At 39.8% G+C, this 24,287-nt stretch overlaps 1 protein-coding gene across 2 annotated transcripts; it reads left to right on the forward strand.

The window, feature by feature from the left end:
* The first annotated feature begins 9,450 nt into the window (after positions 1 to 9,450).
* On the forward strand, positions 9,451 to 23,723 carry LOC118777449 (interleukin-31 receptor subunit alpha-like). 2 transcript variants are annotated; one of them, XM_036528349.1, is made up of 16 exons: positions 9,451 to 9,663; positions 11,622 to 11,687; positions 13,056 to 13,364; positions 13,807 to 13,927; positions 14,365 to 14,516; positions 15,778 to 15,926; positions 16,509 to 16,683; positions 17,100 to 17,182; positions 17,909 to 18,113; positions 18,215 to 18,379; positions 19,435 to 19,530; positions 19,969 to 20,115; positions 20,204 to 20,335; positions 20,718 to 20,802; positions 21,093 to 21,174; positions 22,469 to 23,723. In XM_036528349.1, exons 2-16 carry the CDS (start codon positions 11,636 to 11,638, stop codon positions 22,970 to 22,972), a joined length of 2,457 nt encoding a protein of 818 aa, XP_036384242.1. In that variant the 5' UTR covers positions 9,451 to 9,663; positions 11,622 to 11,635; the 3' UTR covers positions 22,973 to 23,723. The 2 variants fall into 2 exon arrangements, with proteins under 2 accessions (XP_036384242.1, XP_036384243.1); XM_036528350.1 differs by lacking the exon at positions 9,451 to 9,663 and adding an exon at positions 10,399 to 10,482.
* The last annotated feature ends 564 nt before the right edge of the window (positions 23,724 to 24,287 follow it).

The raw sequence follows: 24,287 nt of genomic DNA on the forward strand, positions 1-24,287 counted from the left end.
TGTGTAAACAGAGGTGGAGGTCATAAGCCTGGCAGGTGAAGGCAGACAGGTGAAAATGTGAGTAATGCTTTAAAAACTGTTTTACCTTGTGCTACTGATTCTGCCTTTGAAAGCATTTTTTGAACTGTTGATTAACTTTTGATGAATTTCCTGTCTTATGGACTAATCTGTCATCTTGTCCAATATGTCATTGAATATTTCAGTTCAATAATCTATGTTCATTCTTTATTTCACCAGAAACCATGGAGGACTGGGATGGTGAGGTAGGTAGCTGGCAGTTAGTGTGAACAGGTAGCTGAATGTTAGCAGGTAGCTTGCTAGCTTCCGAGGTGGCATGGTGAGGTTTATACTGGAGTGGAGTTTTTATACTGAAGCTTATATTTCATTTGCTGAAATGAATGTAAAGTTTGCATATCATTAAATGTCTGTTAAGCTTTATGATACTATAGGTTTGGCCATAAAATTGTATTGCTATTCCTATTGATCTGGTAAACATAGCATGTTCTGGAATCAAGTTCAGTGAGTTAGAAAATTAGCTAAGAGCTGCTGGTTTTGACAGTGGTGCTTTCATTGCTGTGCGTAACATTAAAAGTAGACTTTAATTTTACACTTTTTTGCAGGTCTAATAATGGTAAGTTCAGTTCCACCCGCAGGTTGTCCATAGCATGCAGGTTGTGTACATGCAGTGACATAAACGGGGTTTCCTAATTTAACTAGGTCACAGCTCTGCATTGGTGTTAAAACACTAACCAGTGGGGACAGACGATTCAGAAGAATTGTGTATTGTTTTCTGGACATGGACACCTTTCTCTGGAAGTCTTGTAATTATAAGGTGTTGTGGGCTGTTCCCTTTCCTCAGCAAACAGGGGGTGTCAAACATGAGAGGCCCACAGAGTATTGTTTATGGCGGGGAGCTTAAACGGTGGGCTTTTGATAATTTGTGTCAGTGTTGAATCAAATCAGGTGGAAATCACAGGTATGCCCTACAATGATCAATCATCTTCACAAACCTTTCTCACATAAAGGGAATGTTTTAATCCTTTGGAGAGCCAACAAGGCAAATTCTCTTTTATGCGACCCAGTTTGGAACTAGTAGTTGTACATTGGGTCCATCTCACTGTGGCAACCACAGCACTTGTGCAGAGTTTTAAGAACACGATTTAAGTACAATAAGATGGTGGCTTCTGCATTACTACATAGTCTCACTGTACTTTTTGCTGTCTGTATGCAAATTTCCCCCTAATATGGGGTTCGGAGCAAACAACTGGTTTACCCAGAGTACATGTAGAAGTTGAGCACTGAAGCCTGAAATGTGTTTCTGAAATATTTAAAATTGTTGTTCTCTTTGTGTGCAGAAATTGTTTAAAGGAACTTTTCTTTCTGACTCAATTTTCTGTACATGCAGTTAGTTATGCAGGCCCGGCCATACAGCCATTTTGCAGTAGATTTTAACACATTCCATTAAATGTAAGCTTCTTTGACCTGAGGACATTGGTTTAGTGTGCTGATCTATATTCATCAGTGTCCTCATGAACCTCAAAAATTTCAGAATGTTTCCATTCTAGAAATTAATGGGAAGTGATTAAATGTTCCTTCACATTGCTCTTGAAAAATTCCCAGTGTAAAAAAATAAAATTGATTCTTACATTGTCATTTACCAAGTTATCAAGTATAGCAGTACCAGTGTGTTGAGAAATAAAGAAATGAAAAACAAAGAAATAAAGACTGACTGAACACTTGAATGATGTCCAATCTTTTTGTGTTGGTGTGTTGAAGGATGAAGGGTGAAGAGTGAGGGGCAGAGGAGGATTTTTCAGGTTTTTGTTTCCCGCCGTTGAGGCAGTGAATTTGTCATGCCGTTAGAATTTGTAACCTACTCTTTGTCCTTTTGCCTTCATATCAGTATCTGATCCTTGAGACTTTTTTATGCAGTGATGGAAAGCTGAATGAAACTGATTGTCGTGTGTTTGTTTTTCATCACAACAGGAAATGTTAGTGGCAACAAAGATGGTTAGTGTTTTTGTCTGATTACAGACAAGGCCAGCACACTGTAGATAATTTTGATAAGTCACTGATGTTGTGAAACCTAAACCACCAGCAATGTGCAGATGTAATCAGGATTTCACACTGTTGTCAAGGTTAATGTCTAAACCACTTAAAACCATCCCTTAAAAACATAAACAAAGCTTTCAGTTTATGGAGCGGTTTTGGAACTTTTTTACTTGCCAGAACATCCTCCGCATTTTTACGCATCTTATGCATGATTTGATCTGATCTGGTCTGATGAATAGTTTTATTTAGTTTAATCATTTTCATTCATGGCTCATTTTCTCTTGTCTTGGCCTGTGTATTTCAATAGCTCTAACAAGTTTTCTGTGAAAGATGTGTTATTCCTTCCAAGAAATTTCTACACAGATCTTGTAATCATAGCACAGAAAGGACTTGCTGGTTGATTATATCAAAATCTTTTTACATGCACATTAATGTTCTGGTGTTATATTTGAGTATTCCAATTATGACATGCATGTAAGTGCTTTATTCCAATGACCATTGGATACCAGTGATACTGTCCCTGGCGTGTTTCCATGTGCAGAAATCAGGCAGGTATTGTCTTGAAGCTGTTCATAGTACTTTAAAAGCCTCAAAATGAAGCTGTGCGTTTGTGTTTTATTATTTTTCAGTCAAGGAAGGAGGATCTTGGAATGATGGGGATAGTGCAAGGTTTGGAGGGAGAGGGAGAGGAAGAGGTAATGTAAATACATGCATACATACATAGCTGCCTGTGGTTGCTGTCTCTACAGATGTAGTATACTTGAAGCTGAAAGTTTATGGTATCTCCGTGTTTCTACAGCTTGAACCATAAGCAGCTGCCTAAAATCAAACATTTGTCTGTTTACATGAGGGATTTTCAAACGCACATGGAATTTGGATGCTTGTGTTTTTTTTTTGTTTTGTTTTAATGAATTGTTCTTAAATCAAAAGGGTTCAGAGGTGACTTTGGTCCAAGAGGGGGCCACGACGACCCTTGCCAGGGTAGGTATGCGTGGCACCTGACAACAGAGGGCGCCCCCCTATCTGTGCCATTAATCAACCAAAATTAGTTCCTGCTAAGATGTCAACTCGCAAAATGAGTAAGATAATTGCTTAATGCATCTAAGATTGTTGCATGAAGGGTTATTCTTGGATTGTTATTGTCTCACATTTTTTGAATCTTCATTTTTGACATGTTCATCATTGTGTGAAATGGAAGATGCTGGGAAAAAACAGTTGAACTGAACTGGCTGCATATCAGGTTGTCATTCAGTTCTGAAGGGATGGGTCATTCAGTTCTGAAGGGATGGATCAAACAAATCACATGACACCTATGATGGTTCTTCAGTTTTGCCATCTTAAGAGAACCAGGTCTTTCTAACTAACTAATTGTGTGACAGGAAAGTATCCAGTTCTTGGAAATGATGTTTTAATTGAAGTAATATGAAGTGGTTAAAGTATAATTGAAAAGTCTCTTTTTTGTGTGTGTGTGACAGTATGTAGACAATAAGTACAGTAACCTGACTGGGTTACCCTGTCTTTCTTTCCTTTACTGACATGCTATCTACAGTTTTCAAATTATATTAATTAAATTTCTTCTGGGGTACGAATACATATACACACACATACATATATATGCATGCCTATACTTATATATTTACACCTATTATAATACTCTTATCCTGTTGAAAACTTAAGATAGAATGTACTCTACCAAGCAGAACAGTACCTGCTGTGTCTCAGTTTGCTTGTTTGCTTCCCGGTATGGTGGTGATCTCCGACAGGTGGGCAAAGGTCCAGATGTGGCCGACAAAGAATTCTGGAACTCCTGTTTCTCAGGTAATTCCTTCTATTTCTTGTCTGATTTCTGACAGTGAAGAAATAATTCATTTAGTCAATTGAAGACTTGACCAGTGGTTTACTTTAGCTGTGAAGTGTTTGACTGTTAAAACAAAAGAAAATCAAAGTATGAACTGACTTGTATTGAAGGTATCTTCAGTTTGGTTTCCAGATGTTTTTTAGAGATTGTTTTCCCCTGTTGCAAGGTTGGTTATATTAGGTATTTCATTGGGCTCATAGTGTACTCTACTGAGTGCTTGTTGGATAGGTTAATGTTTCTTGTTTGAATCCAAGTCTCTGCCAACCTCTCTCTGGCCATGTTTAGAATCATGGCCAGCTTTGGTTTGCTATGCAAACTGAAAGGTGAGTTATGGATGTCCAAGGATACCCTCTGCTGGGCAACAGAGGCTGTATTTAGAGGTCAACAGATGACTGTGATAAATTGTATTGATTGTTTTTGATGCAAAAAAGGCTATTAGCTTTACCAATTAATAGAGACATTTTCTAGAAGTGTTAGAATCCATAGTTGGCAGAATTTAACATCCATAGCTGGCCTCCAGAGTGAGCTGAATCAGTTATGAACATGGATGCTTCTCATGATGGCCACAGCCTGCACACACAGATCATGCCATCATTCAACTATCATTTTACATGTTAGTAAAGATAGGTGAGAGCAGCTTTAAAGTTTGTAATTGGACCTTTTCAGCTGTGATTTTCAATATCTTATAGGCTCATTCATGAATGATGAAGGCAGAGGCGAAGGTGAAAATGCAGGTAAGCCGACTGGTTTCAGTTTTAGGAGCGGTTGCAGAGCAGGGCTGTCAGAAGACGGAACTTCAAGTGTGAAGCAAATGTGGTATCCCTTTCAGACAGAGTTCCTCCAGTTTGATTAGTTTGGTCTGATGTGAGGGTAAAGATTACTGTCATCTTAGCATTCACGTAGCCTCTCTGTTTCCCCCTCTCTGGCCCCAAAGGTGATCTACGTGCCCCCATTGCTCCCTCAGCAGGAGAGCTTGATAATTGACCACTATACAACTGGGATCAATTTCAAAAAGTATGACAGCATCGTGGTTGACATCAGTGGCATCAACCCTCCACAGGCCATTATGGTTCCTCCATGCTATAGACATTTGCAGAGGCAGGTCTGTGTGAGAAGAAATGTATGGAAGTCTGGCTACATGAGGATTCCCGTCATCACCTCTGGGCAGGACTTAATGGCCTGCGTGTAGACGGGATCTGGAAAAATGGTGAATCATCTAGTAGCTTTGGGCTTTTTAACAGCTGCGGTGTTTGAAATGCTTCTAATGAGTCTGACTGAACTGGAGACCCAGGAGTGCCGAAGTAATATTCACATTTATTGTAGACATGAAAAACAGCTAAAGGCTTGTGTAATTTGGGTTTTTTTTATGCCTGTCTTGTAAAATGGCCACATCTCACACATCACCATTGTCGTCATTAAGTTACACCATATTTTTTGTAGCACAACAGGTAAATGCCTGTATAATTTTTGTTGTCAAGAACAGAATAATATCTCACCTCCTAAATTCCTTCTTTTTTAACTGGTCATCTTTTTCCACACCATTTTGTTGAAGCCACGGTTCATGCAAATTGCAACTGTCGCATGGATCTGTGGTAATTGAAATCTCATGTTTGAGTGATTCATTGCTCTCAACTTGTTTCTATTTGCTTTGCTTGTTTATCGAGCACACAATAGGCTGCCAGCTGGTATGGGTTATTGTGCCATTTCCCTTTGATAATTGTATCTTGTAGAATCATGACTTCACTTTTCGTGCTCATGATGTTCTGGAGTTTTTTCCTTCGTTACTGTTGCAATTCATGCTTAAACTTGTATGAAATGCAGTTAGCTTGATTTATGTCTTATGTCCTCATGTGTTGTCTAATGATTCATTTGATTTTCTTTGAGCTGTTGATGGTGGGGTTAACGATATGTTTAGAAAGGCGGGGCAGATCAGCAGATTGTTGATGAAAATAGAAAGAATTTGGATGCACTTCTGTTCCTTTATACAAATAATGTTGTGAAAGCCTGTCCTCTTTTTGTCTCACTTAAGCATCATGTTAGCTCACACTGGCAATGACAGGAGCAGGAGTTTAGAAGTGAAGCACAGGATCATTTGTGCGAGGTTCTGATCCACATCCATTTTGTGCTTGTCTCTGTCAGCATTATCTGTGGAGGAAGAGAATCCTGTTTGCCATTTCTTATAAAATGCAACATTCGCAGTTCAAATCAACAGTAGCCATTAAACAATTATACTCTGTTTTTCCAGGACGCCATTCATTTTCTTGAAGAGTCTTATCTCAGATTTGTTTCCATTAGAAGCATTTTTGCCCCGCCCCCATTACATGTAAGCCCAGTACTATTAATATCCTAATTTCTTGATAATGACATGCTGGTGTTTGTGGAAATACAGCATATTGGTTCACCAAGCACTATAGTTTTGAACCCCTCCTTGAACTTATGATTTGATCTGTTTGTTTTTATGCTTTATGCTCTTGATTTATGCTCTTGTTTTATTTTATTGAAAATTTCAAATAAATTCACATCCTCCCAGAATATTGGGCCAGTGAGTCACAACAGCAGTGTCTATTTTATTTTGTGTCCGTCCTCCTGTACAACGTGCATTCACACAGTTGATGTGTATGCCGAAACAATTGCAGACAGAAGGTGCAGTTGCCAGAGGGGACAGTACTTTTGCTATCGATGACATCTGGTGCTTATTTGATGCTAGCGTTTTGTTGCTTGGGTTGGACTAAACATCTTAAATGGAAAGTTTAGTGCCTTCTAAGATGATGTAACTCAGAATAAATTAGCTTGCAAAGCTGTTAAAAAGTGTTTGGTTAATCGTATTAACCACAAATGGAAAACAAAATGGTTTGGTGACTCTACGCCTTTTGCAGTGATCCTGGGAATCTGCTTCATAAATGTTTTAACATGCTGCATGGCGGTTAAGTCTCAGTTGGTGAAACCCTCCCAGGTGGGGCTGAGCAAGCTTTGGTACCTGGTGCTAGACGCAGCTGACTGCATGTTATGCGGAATCGTTTTCTTATATTACTGAAATTATTACCATTTATATTGCTGCAAGTTTTCTTACTAAATGTGTAGTACATCTAGGGGGATCATCTCCATGTATTCACTGTATAATTAAACTGTAAACTCCATTATCAGTGACCAGAAGGAGCAGAGCTGTGATTAGCTAAGGAGAATTTCTAAATTATATGTTTCCATAGTGACCAATATAAGCAAGAGCAGGACCTGGTGAACAGGGAAGTGCCCTGTCCTGGTGGCCACCTCTGTTGCTGCCAGAGGGCTGGACATTGAGAATGTCCAAAATGTTGTGAACTTTGACCTCCCGTGTATGTGCATCACATCAGAAGGACAGGCCGCTGTGGAAACGACCTTCAACCCTGAAACCGACACCCCGTTGGCCAGGTCTCTGATCAAAGTTCTCTCTGGGGTAATGCTCATCTTGTGGTTTATTTTGGCTTAATTTCTATGAGTGTTGCTATTTTTTTTTCTTAAGACAAATAAAAAATAATGAATAAAACTTCATTTGACCTTTAATTTAAAGTCACATTACTTCTAGCCTGTCCTCATTTTTAGTTTCATCTTTGGAAAGGCCAAAAACCACTCCCACAATGAAGTTGACTCTTTGAATTAACTTGTTTTAAATATATCCCCCCCCCCCCCCCCCCCAAAGGCCCAACAGGAAGTACGTGGTTGGAGGAAATTGCCAGTGGTGGTCATGGTACCACAGGGTTCCATCCTCATGGGAGGGTGTTTGCATGTAAAGTATGACCTTCCTTACTGTTGCATTCCATCCGTCAAAGAAAAAACTGACATTTGACAGCTGGAACATAAATTCTTGTGAAACATAAAACGGCAGCTCTTTTAGGTGTTTTGTCCAATTTTATTTTTTTTCCTCTGACAAATCAGGTTGTTAGTAACCAGGTAGTACTCTGGGCACAGTCTTGGCAGATGGCACTCAATCTTCACATATAAAATGGGTCACACCCCACTATGCTGCCAGCTGGCTTTATTTCTGCACCTAGTTGGTAAAGGCACAACAGCAAAAAATGTGTCATTTGAGAAGCTCATTTGAATTGTTCTTAATTTGGTTGGTCGTGTTTAGTTTACAGTTCTCTATGATGAACCCCCTGTCCTGACACATGAGTTTGGGAAAATGTATTTTATTGTCATGTTTAGAAGTTAGCACAGGTTACATGTCTATCACTGATCGAAAGATTTCCCTTGAAACTGTTTTGAATCGAAATTGTCTTTTTAAATGGTGCACTAACTTGGAGCAAAATTAAGGGCAGTTTCACACATGAATGCAGCATGGGTGTTAACAAGACGTGCCTGCCCCGTGCTTACTTCTTTCATCTCAAATAGCATGTATCAGTTTAAATAAATGAGATACAAGTTAATTGTTGATGTGATTTTATTTAGCACTCAGGTAGTTGGGTTTTAAATCACCCCTTGAGTTAGACAGACTTAGTTTCTTGTGAATTGTCCTACAGTATTGGCTCAAATGATTAATTGTTCTGTTCGCTGTAATCATTATATATTTGACCTTATGTTTTCAGGTTATGTTGTTTAATCAGTGTTTGCCTGAGCTGAAAAGCTTGGAAAATTGGGATGTTTGTGATTTACTTGTACTGAAAATATGCTGAACCGAACTAGAAAATAAATGCATTATTACATTTAACGGTTGCTGAAGATTGCGAATTACTGTGGAGTGCGCACACTGATATTAATGCTGTCGTGGAACAGAGGAGTATGGCGGAATAAAATCCAACTTGAAGGCAATTTTGTAAATCGACTGTGCTTTGTTGGATTGCATGTATCACATTCCCTGCCCGGCCTAGCCCGAGGCGTCGATATGTACGCCGGTGTCTTATTCACGCACCAATTATAGCCAAGTGCGCGTACTTTATGAAGAGAAAACCAACCACGCCCATAAACGAACCCGTTACGCGACCATACAACAAGAATTGATCACACCTAAGGCATCATGTAGGTAGGGTGACGCTTGTCTGACATTATAGTTACGTAGCGAAGCAGAATGTTTCATTTCTCTGACACGAGGAGACGTTTATCTTAAGTCACAAAGGTACGCTAATATAATTTTTAGAGTGCTGAGCACAGATGGCCGTTTTTCGTGGGCAAGTTGAACTTTATTTGAATATTTTAAGCAGCGCTAGCTGTCTCAAAAGTTGCGAGTTATCATACTCCAATCAAGAAATAATATCCTAATTCTATAACTGAATATGTAATATTAAATTTGTTCCCGGCAAAATAACTTGTCGTGAAGGTTTAGTTTTTAGCCTACTTAGGTCTTCGATTAAATTATGATTAATGTCATACCCAATTAGGTCAAAACTGGACGTTTCCAACGTGGTAATTTTGTTGCACACATACTAAGAATACTAAGAATGCTGCTGATATTAGTCTTCGTAAAACATTAATTAATGGTAAGGTCCCTGGAGACTTCCCAGAAAATCCGTTGCAAAAGCTATATAGAGTTTCGACACTTCCTGGTAGTATGAGAACGCGATATAAATACAACTGAAGAAGCCTTACCCCAAAAGTTTCAGTTTAGATGATGTGGCTTCAAGGAGGTCAATATCTTGAATTATTATTAACATTATTGCTTTGGTAAAACATGGATCTCCATGGACAATAACAGTGGATATATTCCAGTTCTATAGTATACAAAGCCGGATATTGGAAGCTGTTCATTTATGTCCCACATTTCAGTGCCACCTCCACCTATGGTAAGAGGATATAGCCTACTCTCTTCATAGAATTATTTCGTACAGCATAGCAGTGACATTTACGGTTTCATGTTCCACAGTGTACGATGAACTTGAAGTTGGCGTATGTCACAGCCTGCTTCTAACGCTACGTTTCTTGAAACGTGGGCTACTTCCGAATTGTACGTGGACATGCAGGATTGTGTTGTACCTAAAAATTCCGAATGCTTTTCAGTTCCAAACGTATAGGTCAATGTGTCGCTAAATCGGAAGAATCGCACTGCGATTTCGTTTTCAGTGACTACCGTTAGGTAGTTCTAGTTGTTGCATCCATGTGTTAATTTCCATGTTACATAAATACAACATATTACAGATACACTGCACTTTTACAACGCGTTACACCGTTTATGGCAAAGCATTGAGCGGTTTTCATTAGATTTGCGTTCTGTCTTCGGTCTATAGCTTATATTAGTTTCATTTTTTACAGTGACAATGTGGTCTGACAAAGAGAGTGCCATTATGTTAATGTAAATGTTACATTTTTAGATCCATTGTAACGAGTAGCCCATGTATATGTGTAATGCGGTCATTCCATGTTTTCAAATATTTCCATGTATTACAATTTTTTGTTGAGGTAGGTATTAAACAAAACGACAAGCGCTTTGCTGTTGTCCTATGACGCATGATAAACTCCTTGCGCAGACTTTAATCTATGCTCGTACCACTCCTAGCCTCAGAGCGCGTCTGTCTGGTGTACAGTGCAGTACTTGGAGTTCTCCTTCTTCTCTTTCGTTTCGTTTCCACCAGAGATCCATTTGGATTTAGATCATTGGTTCATAGGTATGTTTGATATTACTGATATGTTCTTGACGTATTAGCAACTTTATTCTTCACAAATGCTGAAAATTTGATTCTACTTCTACGGGGCTGTGTTTCAAAGTGCACGTTTGAGCTTTCAGACGCAGTGTTTGTGCAGTTGATTTAGTAGTGAAATTCTGCCTCGTGTATAGTACCAGTAAAAAGTTTGAAAGTTTGCTTGAAATGTGTTTCTTAGACAAATATAAATAGTGACGTTGATGCACATGTATAAATTTCTTACCAAAAATCTTAAAAACTATTTAAAATCTTACATCACAAAAAATAGTTTTTAAGATTTTGATTTGGTCACAACATTTTTTGGCGACTGCAATTTTTAATTTGTGTTATTTCATAGTGTGATATTTTTATTGTTATTCTAAAATCTGGAAAACAGCAAAAAAAAAAAAAAAGTATGTCCAAACTTTTGACTGGTACTGCTTGTATTCTTTGAAATTAGCTGGATTAACAATTGCCACAATATACTTGGGTTTTGCTTTGGGAAAGCTACAAATGATACGGAATTAAAATGATTATTCAAAAGTTCTGAATAGCATTATTTTTCTCCAGAATGCGGTAGAAGACAGCAGTGTTTCAGGACCCAAAAATAGAGGCTTCTGTCTATTTTCTTTAATACTTTGCTACCTCTTCATATGTGTGTACAGATACTGCCTTTGATAGTATGAAAAACGGACACATCTTTCATACATCTCTCAGTGGGACAACTATTTGAAGTTTGCAAGAAATAATAAAATGTTATATCAACAGGATTCACAAAAGCCTGTTTTCTTACTCATTGTTTGCGATCACTGTATACAGCACCTACTGTAAATTATATTTCCATCTAGCTCATTTTGGCATATGTACTTCTGTGAATTTTTATTACTAAATTCATCATTATCAGTAGTTTTTAGCATTAACTCTGTGTGTGTTGAGAACATCTATTGTGGAAAAACAGAAAACAAAACAAGCAAATGTAATTTATGTTTGCTGAAACATTAGCTTACCTGAAATGAAATAGTGAAATAGTTCATCACTTTATTGGCAAAAAGAAAATGAGGGTATCTTTTATTGCTGAAACTTTATCTTTGCAGGACTCAATATATTTTTTTCTTTTTTTCAAGGGGCAAGAGGCAAGATGCTGTCATCAGTCCTATGTGTGTTTGTAATTATTACTGTGGCGTGTAAAGGTAAGTTAATACTCTAATGCTTCATTTAATAGGCGATCCCATTATGTAATTTACCATGTATTAAATACAAATAGTGTTGTTGTATACTAGGTATAGAGATTGACCATATCCAGTCCTTGACCCTTATCAAATCCTCCACCATATTATGCACACTGAACATACTGTGACTGTATATTGTGACAAGGTAAAGCATGCACATGACAACAAAATCACCAATACCATTAATAACAAAGTTGTTGATGGCACAAAATCAGTTGTTGAGTTATACACTGATGCGTCTGCCCATTTGGCTGGGTTCAGGAGTGGATACTCGCAGGCCAAAGGAGGAGCAGGATATTGTAATGTAGTCTACATTACAGTGTAATAGGAGATAGGAATGGTGTGTTTCCTGGAAGGCATTGTTGAAGTGTATGTTGAAGTGTGTGTTTTATTGTGGGGGTAGTGCGGTTTTCAATGAAGCGAAACAGGGAGGAGTCACAGCTATGTGTGGGCAATATTACCATGTGTGGGCATGGGTGTGTTTCGCCCTTCAGTTTCAGTATAGATTTGTGTACCTGTAAATCAGGTTTACAAACCTTAAATTCAAATTAATATAACTCCTATATTTAACTTTTTACACGCCTTTACATTCATGTTTGAAAGTTTATTCTTACAGTACCATACCCCTGGGGAAAGTTATTCATTTTAAAGTATCTTAATATTTATAGAATAGAGACAAATCATAAGAGGTTAAAAATGACTTTGGAAAAAATCTATGTAAAGTTGAATCCGCAAACCAGAATGAAGCATTTTTGAACTAAAATTTCAAATAGTCTAATATACATTCAGCTTGTACATTTAGTAATAAAATATTGTGAAATACAAATTTGATTACCGAATACAGATTCAATCAATGCAATCAAATTGTGAAGTTCAGAACCCAGGTCATAGGGCTCAGCCTGTGCTGGAAGTGAACGCTTCACAGTCTCTCTGGACTCAAATTCAGTTATCTGTGCCACTAATACTATCCTGTAATTGGTTCCCTTCAGATGAATAGTACAATGTCCAGTGTGGATTCTCAGTTGTATTAGAAAGCAAGCATAAGATGTATCCTAAGAGGGTGTTGAGAGAATGCTGAATTAAAATAATTATTTCAATATAGTCATTGGTATCTTTTTGTTCCACTTCTTATATCATTTATGCAACTTTCTCTCACTCTCTCTCTCCCTCTTTCTGGGACTTTCAAATTGAGTAAAAATATAAAAACTAAGTATTGATCTCAATGGTACATGCATGGCCAAAGCTGAGTTTTAGCCATTAATAAGAAATACTGGTCCAAACTGCCACTGCTCTCAAGTGTTGCAGTCATGTGCTTTCATCCGCTAACAGGTCAAAGTGAAAAGGAAAAATGTGACGTTTTGCCAAAAGATCCAACCATTAAAATGGGTGAGGACGTCCAGATCATGTTCAAAGTACCCGACAGTGGCTTCTGCAGCAACGTCCCCTTGTACAGTCGCAGGAAGCTGTTCTGGATGTTGAATGACAAGAAGATCCCAGAAGCACTGTACACGGTTATTAATTCTACCATTTCTGCGGTGACCATTCGGAATTTCACCCTCCAGAGTGGAACAGTGACATGCCACATGGATGTGGATGGGAAGGATGTGGTCCTGGGGGGCACTACTGTCAAGGCTTTCTGTGAGTGTTGCACCTGGCCCATTAAAACAGTGGTGTTTATGTTCAGCTTGGTCTTAGTAATTCTATCAAGGGTCATGACTCTTGGATCCCATATAATCAATTGTGAGGCGACAGATTGAATAGACAGACACCTCAGGTATTGTAGACAGGGAAACAAATGCTCATGATTTAGCAGGGAACAGTGTCCACGACCTACTAAATTTCCAACAAGTAGCACTGTATATATATTTTTTGCATTCTTGTGTGTCCATTTTTAAACATAATCCTGTATAGCTAACACAAGCTGTACATAATACACAGGGAGCTGTAATGGAAAATGTTTCTAGATTCAAGGAATTAGCTTGAATAATTATATTTAATTTATGAAAATGTACCATTTATGGTAGAAACATGTGCAATGAAAGTATGTTCTCAGGAAAGGTTATTGGTGTTTTTCCAACAGTTCCACCAATGAAACCAACAAATATATCCTGCACAACAATTTTAAAGCGAGGTTTCACTTGTTACTGGGATAGTGGAAGAGACACTTCATTAGACACAAGCTATACGGTTCACAGGAAATTGTAAGTATTAGACACAATGTAGAATTCCTAGTTTTGTCTTTTTCCCAGTCTGGTTTTATGTGTCACTCAAACAGTCCCAGATATCAGAGCATCGTTCCAGCCAAAATGGAGCCTAAGCAGCTTTTGGAAAATTGTTTCTACTCCTTGCCTCTGTGGCTTTTACATGAAATAGGTGCAAATATATGCCAGACCTGTTCTGTCTAATGCTTTGTAGTGTTCAAGTTCCCTCCATTACATTTTCCACACTGCAATGGCCTGTTGCAATAGGCTCATAGTAATTCTTGTGTAACAGCAGATTGATTGTCCAGAATAAGTCTAGAATACACGACACCAACTATGCCAAACAATTATTTTGTCTCTGGGTAGTGTGCATATACTTTTGTATCAGAGGACTCAAAATGCTAATTTCTACTTGCCTCATGTTCTCTTATTTGTAGCGGGAATGAATTAGACAACTGTACTTCAAGAAGCAGCCCTTGCGCATTTGAGTTTGAAGTGCTGACTGACACTAACATAATATGGGTGGAGGCCAAGAATGCAGTGGGCAGAACAGAGTCGGATCGTGTGGACTTGCATCCTTTTTCAACAGGCAAGTCCTCTGCAAGTCTACAGCTCAACACGCCAGCTCCTGCTGCCCTGCTTGTACACATCACTGAAGTCAGGAATGCAAAATAAACATCCTCATCATCTCACCATTCCTGAGGCAAAAGAGAAGAGCTGTAAATATTAGCTGTCAGGCCTTCAGGTAGAAGGACCCAGGCACAGACCAAGCTTAGGTATTTATTAGATGGCAGAAGCTACAAAAGTCATCAAAAAAATCCATCCAAATCAACACCAGAAGATCCACAAAAACAGGTAGAATCCAAAAATCATGAGGCAGAGACAAATCAGATAAATACAGGCAGAGGTGATCAAACTAACCAGACAGAGAATTATTCCGAATCGGCAGGCAAGAAGAGAAATCCAAGGGGCAAAGCAGAAGTTAAACACAAGCACATAACAGTAGAAGCTTTGGAGGAAGAAGGGAGAGAGAAGAAAAAAAGAAAAAAAAAAAAAACCCCAGGAACCAGACAAGCTAACACACCGAGATAAACTGGCAGAGAAGAAAGCAAAGAAAGGGGTATTAATACAAAGACTAATAATGAATTAACTGGGAACAGGTGAGCAGGACGGGCTTAAGCAGGTGGGCGTGGCAGAAGGGCAGATAGGCAGGACAGGAGGTGGGACGACAGAACACATGGGGCTGTAAACAAAAACAAAGACACACCCACACTGACAGACAGGAAGACAGAGAAACAACACAAGCAAAACTTTAAGCTGAAGTACTGACAATAAGCCATTGGTTACTTATGTGCAGCTAAATTCTCCTGATTTAAAACAGTATTGGTTATGTAAGCTAAAGAAGGACTTATGTTCTTATGTAGACTTACATGGATGCGCCTGTGTGCACACCTGAGTGCGCATGTGTATGTGTGTTAGGAATTGATTTTATATGGCTGGTTGGTATATCCAAACAAACACTTTCCCTGCATTCTTTTTAAGGATCTAACCTTGCTCTCAAGCTAACCATGACTTTTCATATTTTTACTCGTATTCAAAGGAAGAGACTTATTTCAGTGAGAAGTCTAGAAAGCTGAGCTTTCTGAATATCACTAGAGTAGATCCCCAGTGATGTTTTACGTGTCACCACATTCTATATTCTGTAATTTAGACTGACAAAGCAGAGGGTAGAACTGAATGGTAAGTGCAACGGTGAACAGTGTATATCAAATGGAGTTATTCAAGCAATTTAACCTTTCTGGTAATCTGATGGAGTGCTGATTACTCATGTTTGTCATTCTGTGCTCCAGTAAAAATTAGGCCACCTAAAAACCTTGTGGCGAAGCCTGTCTTCGACAGTCTGGATGTCGAAGTGGCTTGGGAACGAGCAGAGAACATGCAGTTTCAGTTGATCTGTGAGGTGCAATATTTGTACCGTGACGGAAACTCTAGCCGTAAGGTATGCTCAAGCAGTCCTTTCCTGATCACCCGTTTAAGACATGTTTGCAGGCAGTCTTTTCTTTTAGGCTTGTAACATTTGCTCTTGTTTTGCTATTATTAACAAATTAGAAATTACATGTTTCATGCTGAAAATGCAGTTGCATTTGAGACAGTATTGTTCTAAAAAAAAGGCAGGAAAACATTATTTGAATGATAATAAAATACAGTAGTTTTATAAAATGTTTTTAATAGAAAGCTTACAATTGGAATTTTTTTTTTTTTCCATTTTCGCAATAATTCACTTTATAGACTCTGCAAACTGTAAAGCTTAGGGTATTGAATAAATGAATAATTCTTCCACTCATTTAACTTTTCTGGCTGCACACTAGTGCAAATGAATTCAGAGCCTGAGCTGCCCCATGTATATAAATAACAGTATATGTGTTCAGTCACCGATTTTATTCAATTTTACATGTAAAGAACTTAAGTTGGATCGTGAAAATATGCTGCATGCCAGAGTGATGTTAAGGTGTGTTAAAACCAGAGTTTACTCCAGTTCGGATCCTTAACTTTTCCGTGTATGTATTTATTTTTCTGTTAGCATGTAATCAATGCCACCATGATGGAGAATAATTCCTCCCAGAATCTTCGAATTAGGGTGGAGAGACCGTGCACCAATCACACCATCTCAGTGCGCTGTGCTCTGGATGACCCAGATTGGAGCCCAAAGTGGAGTGACTGGAGCCCAGAGGTCACTGTCCTGTCTTCCCTGGAAGGTAAAGGGAGAGAAGCTTACTGCGGTCTGTCCCCATTCTTAGATCTCTGACGAGGTATGAAAAGCGTGGAGGGAGAACTGGTGAAAAAAAGAGAAGCACCACTTAAAAGTAAATATAGGGCGGTGGGTCTGGATCTTGGGTTGGCGTATCCCTTGGTCTCAATTAAAAGCCTCTGAATGATGACCAAGGTACTTTTTATTTTCATTCTGGTACATACGCTATGCCATATTCCATGTGAGCCCAATGTACCTTTCATTCCTGAATGCCAGAGTGCCCAATGTACCTTTCATTCCCAGAATATTGTTTCACCCATCATACTGTTAATATTAACATGCGACATTGAATGCTCTCACACAAAGATTAAAATTTGTTGACAAAATTTGCCCCTCATTTTTTTTCTCGGATTTCATCAACAGTAGCCACTGTGCAGCTCCATCTTTGGAGAAAGATTGGTGCGCCTGATGAGAGGGGAAGCAGGACAGCACAGCTGATGTGGAAGGTAAGGGGGCAGCAGAGGAGCAAAGCATGTGCTGAAAAGAGACAGGCACTTTGAGGGTCACGCTGACAGAAATGAGCACATGGACCCCACAGTAGCTTGGCAAAGGCACTCATGGAGAATTCTCTCTGGGTAGGGTGAGCGTACATTGACCACTCTGCATCTCATCAGCATTCCTTGAGGGCTTTGCATTTAAGATGCTTGGTTGTTGTCATTTCAGTGCGCACTTATCCTCCAAGTGGCATTTGCTCTCTTGAAGTGCACTGTGGGAATTGTAGTGTGAAAAGAACAGAAGGCTGCAGACAAGTGTATCAGAAGATAGTGCTCCTATGTGTATGTAGAGGGTGATATGGTAAGGTGAGGTGAATACACGTGCTGATTTTAAAGTTTGGGGGGGATAAATTAAAATACATGTGTGTGGTAAGCAAGTTAAGCAAACAGATATATCACGTTGAGCTGCCCTGTTCTCCCCCTTGTAGTAGGTCACAGTAATACATCTCTGGCCTTTGAAGTGAAGCATTCTATCTTATGTTGAAATAAAAGTTTTTTAGTTCAATTTTGCAAACATATTCTATTTTGAGCCTTTTTTACCTCTGGGCAACAAACTGGAGGAAACATTGAAGCAGACAAATATTGAACAGAGACAACATGAGGTGAGTAAGTAGAGGAGAAAAATGGATGAGTTTGATCAGATCCCTCATCGGAAATGATGTTTTCCACTATGTACAGGGCTTCCCAGAATCTTGCAATATCATAGAGGGCTACAGAGTTACCATCAAGGATGAGAACAACGAAACCAAAGCTGAGCTGTTTAAACCAACTGATTTGAAGACATCCATAACCCTTGACAAGTGGGCATATACAGTCAGTATTGCTGCTTACATGGACGAAAATATTTCAGAAGATTCAATTGCTGTACCAGCCATTGGCAAAGGTATTGTATTGTTTATGTTACAGCTGTAACAACCTTTCAAGCTGCATTTACTCAAATAAGTGAAACAAATGTGTTTTCCATTTGATTATGATTTGTTTCAGAGCTCCCTCCGGTAGGGGAAACCCAGGCCTTTTCCCGCAATGGCCAAATCCATGTCAGCTGGAGCCCCCCAAATGACTTGGTCAATGGTTACATGGTAGATTGGTCTGCCGATGCTCATGACTACATGTGGCTAGAAACTCAAGCCACAAATGCTACATTGAATGGTAAAGCTTGATCTTTATTAAAGGTTATTTGGAAATACGTTTAACTCTGTAGTACACACACATGTCACTCTTGGACGTTTACAATATGAGGGGCTATAATATTATTATTTATGTTTGGCATTTGAATTCAAAAGGAAGAAAACGATGACTGTTTTTGGAAACCAGTTTTAGTCATGACAGTTTTACCTAACTCACCATTATGTGAAGTTTCTGCTGTCTCTCAAGGACTTGGGTTGAATGTTTAGGTTGTGTTTTGTTGTCTGATGCAGTGGTTCTTCTTTCGCATGAGAGCTTTCTAAAATCCGTCTGCTGCTGAGGCTCTTATATTGAAAGCACGCCCTTAAAAGGAACTAGGTTGCTGGATGCATTAGTCAGAACTGCACAGCCGATGGCTTTAGTAAAGCAAATGCTTATTAATGTCAGACTTCAAGGGCTACTGTGGCCATTTGAGTTAATATTCCCTTCTCATTGACATCCGGTGGTGTATTGTCCTATTGCACTCTGTTACTGTAGGTGGACATGAAAATGCCCATTAAGGTTGAGAAATGAGTGCTGCTAAAGATAAAAAATGAGTGCTGCTAAGATTAAAAAAAGGCCTTGCAAACAGTTGTGGACAAAATTTTGAACATATCAACCACAGAAGCAGGTGTTGACCGTCATTTAGCAGATGCTCCTATTCAGAGAGACTAGACAATTTTGTCTGTTTATACAGCTAGATGTTTGCTGAGGCAATGGTGGGTTAAGTAATTTGCCCAAGAGCCCTGCTTCTTACCACTATGCCACACAGCTATTTGATATGCTACACATTTTTTTGCATTGTGTCTTGCCAAACTATTAATCTAAATAAGGTCACTAAAGCCAAAGCTCATGATGTGCTGTGGAAAGATATAGCTACTTTATCTTGCTTTCAGGGGTTTGCACCACGGTTGCATTTTTGTGGTGAATTGGGACCCGTACAAATATGACCAGAGAATTTACAAAAATAGTATTTTAAAAGGACCAGGGATGGAAGAGGGACTGAATTACGTTTTTTTTTTTTTCATGGATTCTTATAGGTCAGCCATTCAAGCTGTACAGCATAACAGTGACTCCACTGTATGACAAAGGGACCGGAAAGGAAACCACACTGCAGGCCTACTCAAAGGAAGGAGGTGTGCTTCAGTCCATGCATGTCCATTTCCTTAGACTGAGGGCAGACTCTGCTGCCCACAGCAGTCAGCACAGCTGAATCACTGTCCATCTTCTGCCACAGACTGTAAACAAGATCCCCAGTCTGCATCTTGTTTTCACTAACCCCACGATCTGACCATCCATACGATATCCTCAAATATATTTGCTAAGTAAAAGCTTTATGTCCTCAAAATCTTGCGACTCCTGTGAAACTCCTCTGAATGCATGTTATGTAATTATGTTATGTAATGTCTCCTACTATCAGTTGTGACACTTGATTTGATATCATTGCCTAATCTTGCCTAACCCTCTGGCATGCACTTTTGCAAGTCACTCTAGATAGGAGTGTCAGCTAAATAACAGATTGTGAATGTGAATTTCTCATGCGTTTTTAATTCTTTTTCCTTTTTTAAATCTAGCTCCGGGGAAGGTTTCAAACTTGACTGTTTCAGACGTGACCTTGACGGGGGCACGTGTCAGCTGGCCGGCAGTGCCACGTAATGAGTGCTGCGGCTTTGTGGTGAACTACACAGTTTTCTACAAGGCAAAAGCAGGCCCAGAGCTGAGTGAGTCCTGGCAAGACGTTGCTCCGTGCTGCCGCTACAGTAGGGCGCCCTGTTGAGAGCTGCTGATTTTCTTCTTTGCCTTCCCCAGGCATCACGGTGAACAACACTCATGTGTATCTGGATAACCTGCAGCCCTACACAGAGTACAACATCCATGTTATGGCTAACTCTGTTGCCGGGGGAAGAAACAGCAGCATCACCTTCACAACACGCATATATGGTAAAAGCCAATAAAGATTTGCCTTTTCTGCTGTTTGTCAAGCGCAGTGCGTCTCTAACTCATTAGTATACAATCAGTGATGGCCAGATGCTAACGTCCTGCTTTTATTTGTGTGATTTGTTTTGGGAACCAGGAAGGAAAGCCCTGCACATTGTAATTACGGATCCACACAAGTAAACGGCACTGTGTAACAAAGCAAAAGATCACTTTCTGATTGGTCAGCGCAGCGTGACAGGATGTGCACATAACAGCTGAATGCCCCACATATGCAGATTAGTTACACTCTGATCCTGAATTAGGCCTTTTTTCATCCTTTCAGGTTATGTTTTTATTTCAGCTAGCTCATGGTGCAGTACCTCATCTCTAAACCTCTGCCTTTTAGGTTCCAGCTTCATCATTGCACTCAGTATCATTGGTGGAGTCGCTGTAATGGTGTTCCTAACAACTGGGCTTGTTTGTTTCATCTTGTAAGACTTCCCGTTTTTTTAATGACATTACATTAATATACTTCCCATTGCTTCTGAATATGCAGCTTAAGTGTTTTCTCTGCACTAAATGTATCCGGTCCCCCAGGCTTTACTGAGTGCTGTTGTGCAATCTGCTGTGGGTATGACTTTCTGTTACCTCAGTTTAGAGGTCACATTTGTAAAGCTTTACAAGGCTTTTATTTTCTGATGGAACCAGACAGAACCACCCTTGGTGAGTCTTAACAAATATCTCTTTCCTCACTTCTCTTTCTGTTTTACTTCCTGTGCAGGGTGAAGAAACGTATCAATCAGTCTGTGCCTGATCCAAGCCTTAGCAAAGTGGCGTTGTGGCCCCCTCATCACTGCCAAAAGGTATGTGTGGGAGTAAGAGGTACAGTAGAGTGTATTCTCTGATGCCTTTGTCACCACTTTTAGAGTTTTGTCAAAGGGGACATCTGAAGATGTCATTGTGTTGAAATTATTATTGAACCACCAGAACTGGGCTCTGACTTCTTTCAGAGCTTCCATCAGAAAGAGCAGCCACGTCACTTTGGAACTTTATGTTTGGAAACATTAAATAGGATAGCAGGGGCTGTGTTTTACTCTTTGTGAGGCTAATGTGAATTATGTACCAACATTAAACTGGGTAAAAATAGCTCTGTTTAACTCTTTGTAAGGCTAATGTACATAATGTATGTGGTATATTAGTTATTTATGTACTTAATTGTTTGTAACATTACATAGGAAAACAATAGCTACATTTTACTCAGGCCAATGTGAGTCATTTGTGTATTATGTCTTTATCGGATGTCTGTATGTATAGCTTTGTGTGAAAACAATGCTGTTGGAAGAGAAAGCTAGATGCTAATGACAATATTCACATTCTTAAATAACAGCTGCACTGCATGTGCAGACGGGATGGAACACAAAGTACATATTGTGCACCAAATGCATTAATGTGCCCCAAGTGACCTGTGATCCAAGTCGTTTTAAAGGTAGAGCAACTATTGAATGCAGTACAGACATACAGGGCAGTATGTCCAGATAAAGATGCCAGTGAAACATTACAGAAGGTGGCTGTTGAAATGATACCAGCCTGAGGGAAATGTGGACATGTTGCCAACCATATGTCAATACTGAGCAAGGGCATGAGCCACAAACTAATATAGATAGAGACACATAAAAGCACATTGAAAAAAATGAGCAATACTTGGCCTCTCACCAGCATTAATCCCTCTAGAGAAACATTTTACATTCACAACATGACACTACAGGTTTTGAACATTGCCCCCATTTTTGGGAGTCAAGTGGCAGAGTGAAAATATCCTTGAAAGCATTTCTTTACTTGCGTGAGTAGTTGTAAACATGTGCTTACATGTGGTTGAAAGCACGCCTTTTAAAATAAAAAAGAGTATGTATATTGTAGATTTTTTTTTGTATGTCATGTTTTAGTATTGTACAGAGAACGTGCAGGGAGAACTAAACTTTGCAAGAGCTGACTGCATGTTTGAGCAAGCATGAGGGCTGTTTATTGAGTCGACTGTCAACTGTTAATTAAGGCCTTGTTTTTAAGAAGCTATGGTCAGTCATGCCAGAGAAACCTGTCTCATCTGAGACTGACCTGACATATTCTTCACCTCTGTTCAAATAATGTCTCCCTTTGCAGGACCGGTGCAGTAACCTCTTGATCCTCAGGTGCGAGAGTCCCCCCGACAAGATTGACATCTGTGTATCTACCCCAGATCCGGGCAGTGAAGGGGTGAGCCCCACCCCCACGGAAGATGACCAGCTTGGGCCAGAAGATGGCCAGGTGGGCCAACCAGGCCCGGCCCCCGTCCTCTGTCAGTCCTCCGCGGAATGCCCCTCGGAGCCCGGTGGGACCCCGTTGTCCGCACGGGACTTCCCTGCCCCCGAGGCGTGGGAAGACGCGGACTCCCGCTGTGTCCCGCAGGGGCAGTACCAGGGCGAGTGCAGGCCCATCAACCCCTACCTGAAGAACTGTGTGAGGTCCGTGAATGGGACGAACTTTGTATGTGGCGAGAGGTGGCCCGGCCTCGCCGCGGAGAGCGCGCCTTTTCTGGAGCCTCAGCCCCAGAGGAGCGCCCTGCCCCTGCAGGCCTACGTCTCGGTGGACATGTTCCAGGATGGGCTCTTCAACAGAAGCGCGTGAGCGTGGGGGCGGAGTGCACCTGTTAGAGGTGGTGAGCGTGGGAAGATCCTGACCCACCAATATCAAGTGGCTTATACTGCCATATAAGTGGCTCCCTGTGTAGTCCCTGTGACACACTTGCCACCTATAGTTTATCCCTAAAAAACTACCACTGGGGCATGGCAGTGGTTGGGTTTGCAAATGATTGTACATGTATGAAAAAGTTGGCAGCTGTGTTGGAGATGTTGCTGCACATATATTGTGTTTGCTTGCTATATTCAAGTGATCAGACATTATTTGTATTATAATAATGTATACATTATTTTTCTGAGACACTGTTCCTACTCGAGCAAACCTCCTGCTTCTTCTTTTATTCTTTTTTTCCATTGCCAAGAACTAGAAATAAACACAAGCTGCTGAAGTCATAGTGGGCTGGACTCATGTCTGAACACACTGCCTTAAAAAGGAGTGCTTCCTGAAACTAGGATTCCATTGTTTTACATGTTTGAAGCATGGTGATTAGCTGATATTATGCCATGCTTCAATAAATTCGACCTCCAAAGGGGATGGGAGGGGTAGGTTTGGCTGGTGGTGGGCTAAGAACCACAATTTTTCTTTATGGCCTTTGTCATCTCACAGATTACAGATTTGAGCCCTTTTTCATCTTTTGTATTGATCACTGGCTGCATGTAAATGTTGGTTGTTTCCTAAATATTAAGTATCAGGAAGATAGTGGTGGTGTTTGGAGAGGTATTGTCCCTGTTTCACCCTTATTACTGTATTATTATGTCAGAAAAATAAATAATTTAATGATGTAATAAATTGTCTAGCGGTACCCTCTTATTCCATTGTTCATCAGTAATCTCGCTTACCAGGCTATATCATGAAGGACTGTATGTTGAATGACATCATGGGAGATGTGTTCTAGAGAGTGCTTCAAACAGGGAAGTCTGCTAATACTGTACTATGCCAGTAATGATGACTCATGTGAAAAGGTTATCTATCCCTGACAAAAAGCAAGCAGACTGTCACCATCATCACAGTGTAATAATATTATACACAACTGATTTATGTACTTTTATATAATGATGCTGTAAACGTGTAATGTGGAAAATAAGTATATGAGAGGGTGGGCTGGTACAACACTGTGCAGCCCAGGAACAGTGACTCCTGCCAGAATATTCAGCACAGCAAATAGCAAAGTTTCTGGAATTGCACATCTCCTGATGTTTTCACAAACAACCAATGGGTGCTATCATAATCACACATCATTTGAACAGAACACCATATTACATTTAGCACATTTTTAAACACACACACACACACACACACACAC

The sequence above is a fragment of the Megalops cyprinoides genome, chromosome 5, assembly GCF_013368585.1.
Source record: "Megalops cyprinoides isolate fMegCyp1 chromosome 5, fMegCyp1.pri, whole genome shotgun sequence".
NCBI lineage: Eukaryota > Metazoa > Chordata > Actinopteri > Elopiformes > Megalopidae > Megalops > Megalops cyprinoides.

What these genes read in the sequence shown, in the direction of transcription:
- LOC118777449 (XM_036528349.1), top strand. Translation starts at nt 11,636, where the DNA reads ATGCTGTCATCAGTCCTATGTGTGTTTGTAATTATTACTGTGGCGTGT. An exon ending in ACGGAAACTCTAGCCGTAAG is followed by an intron (nt 15,927 to 16,508) that starts GTATGCTCAAGC and finishes TTTTTCTGTTAG; the next exon opens with CATGTAATCAATGCCACCAT. An exon ending in CAGCACAGCTGATGTGGAAG is followed by an intron (nt 17,183 to 17,908) that starts GTAAGGGGGCAG and finishes CACTATGTACAG; the next exon opens with GGCTTCCCAGAATCTTGCAA.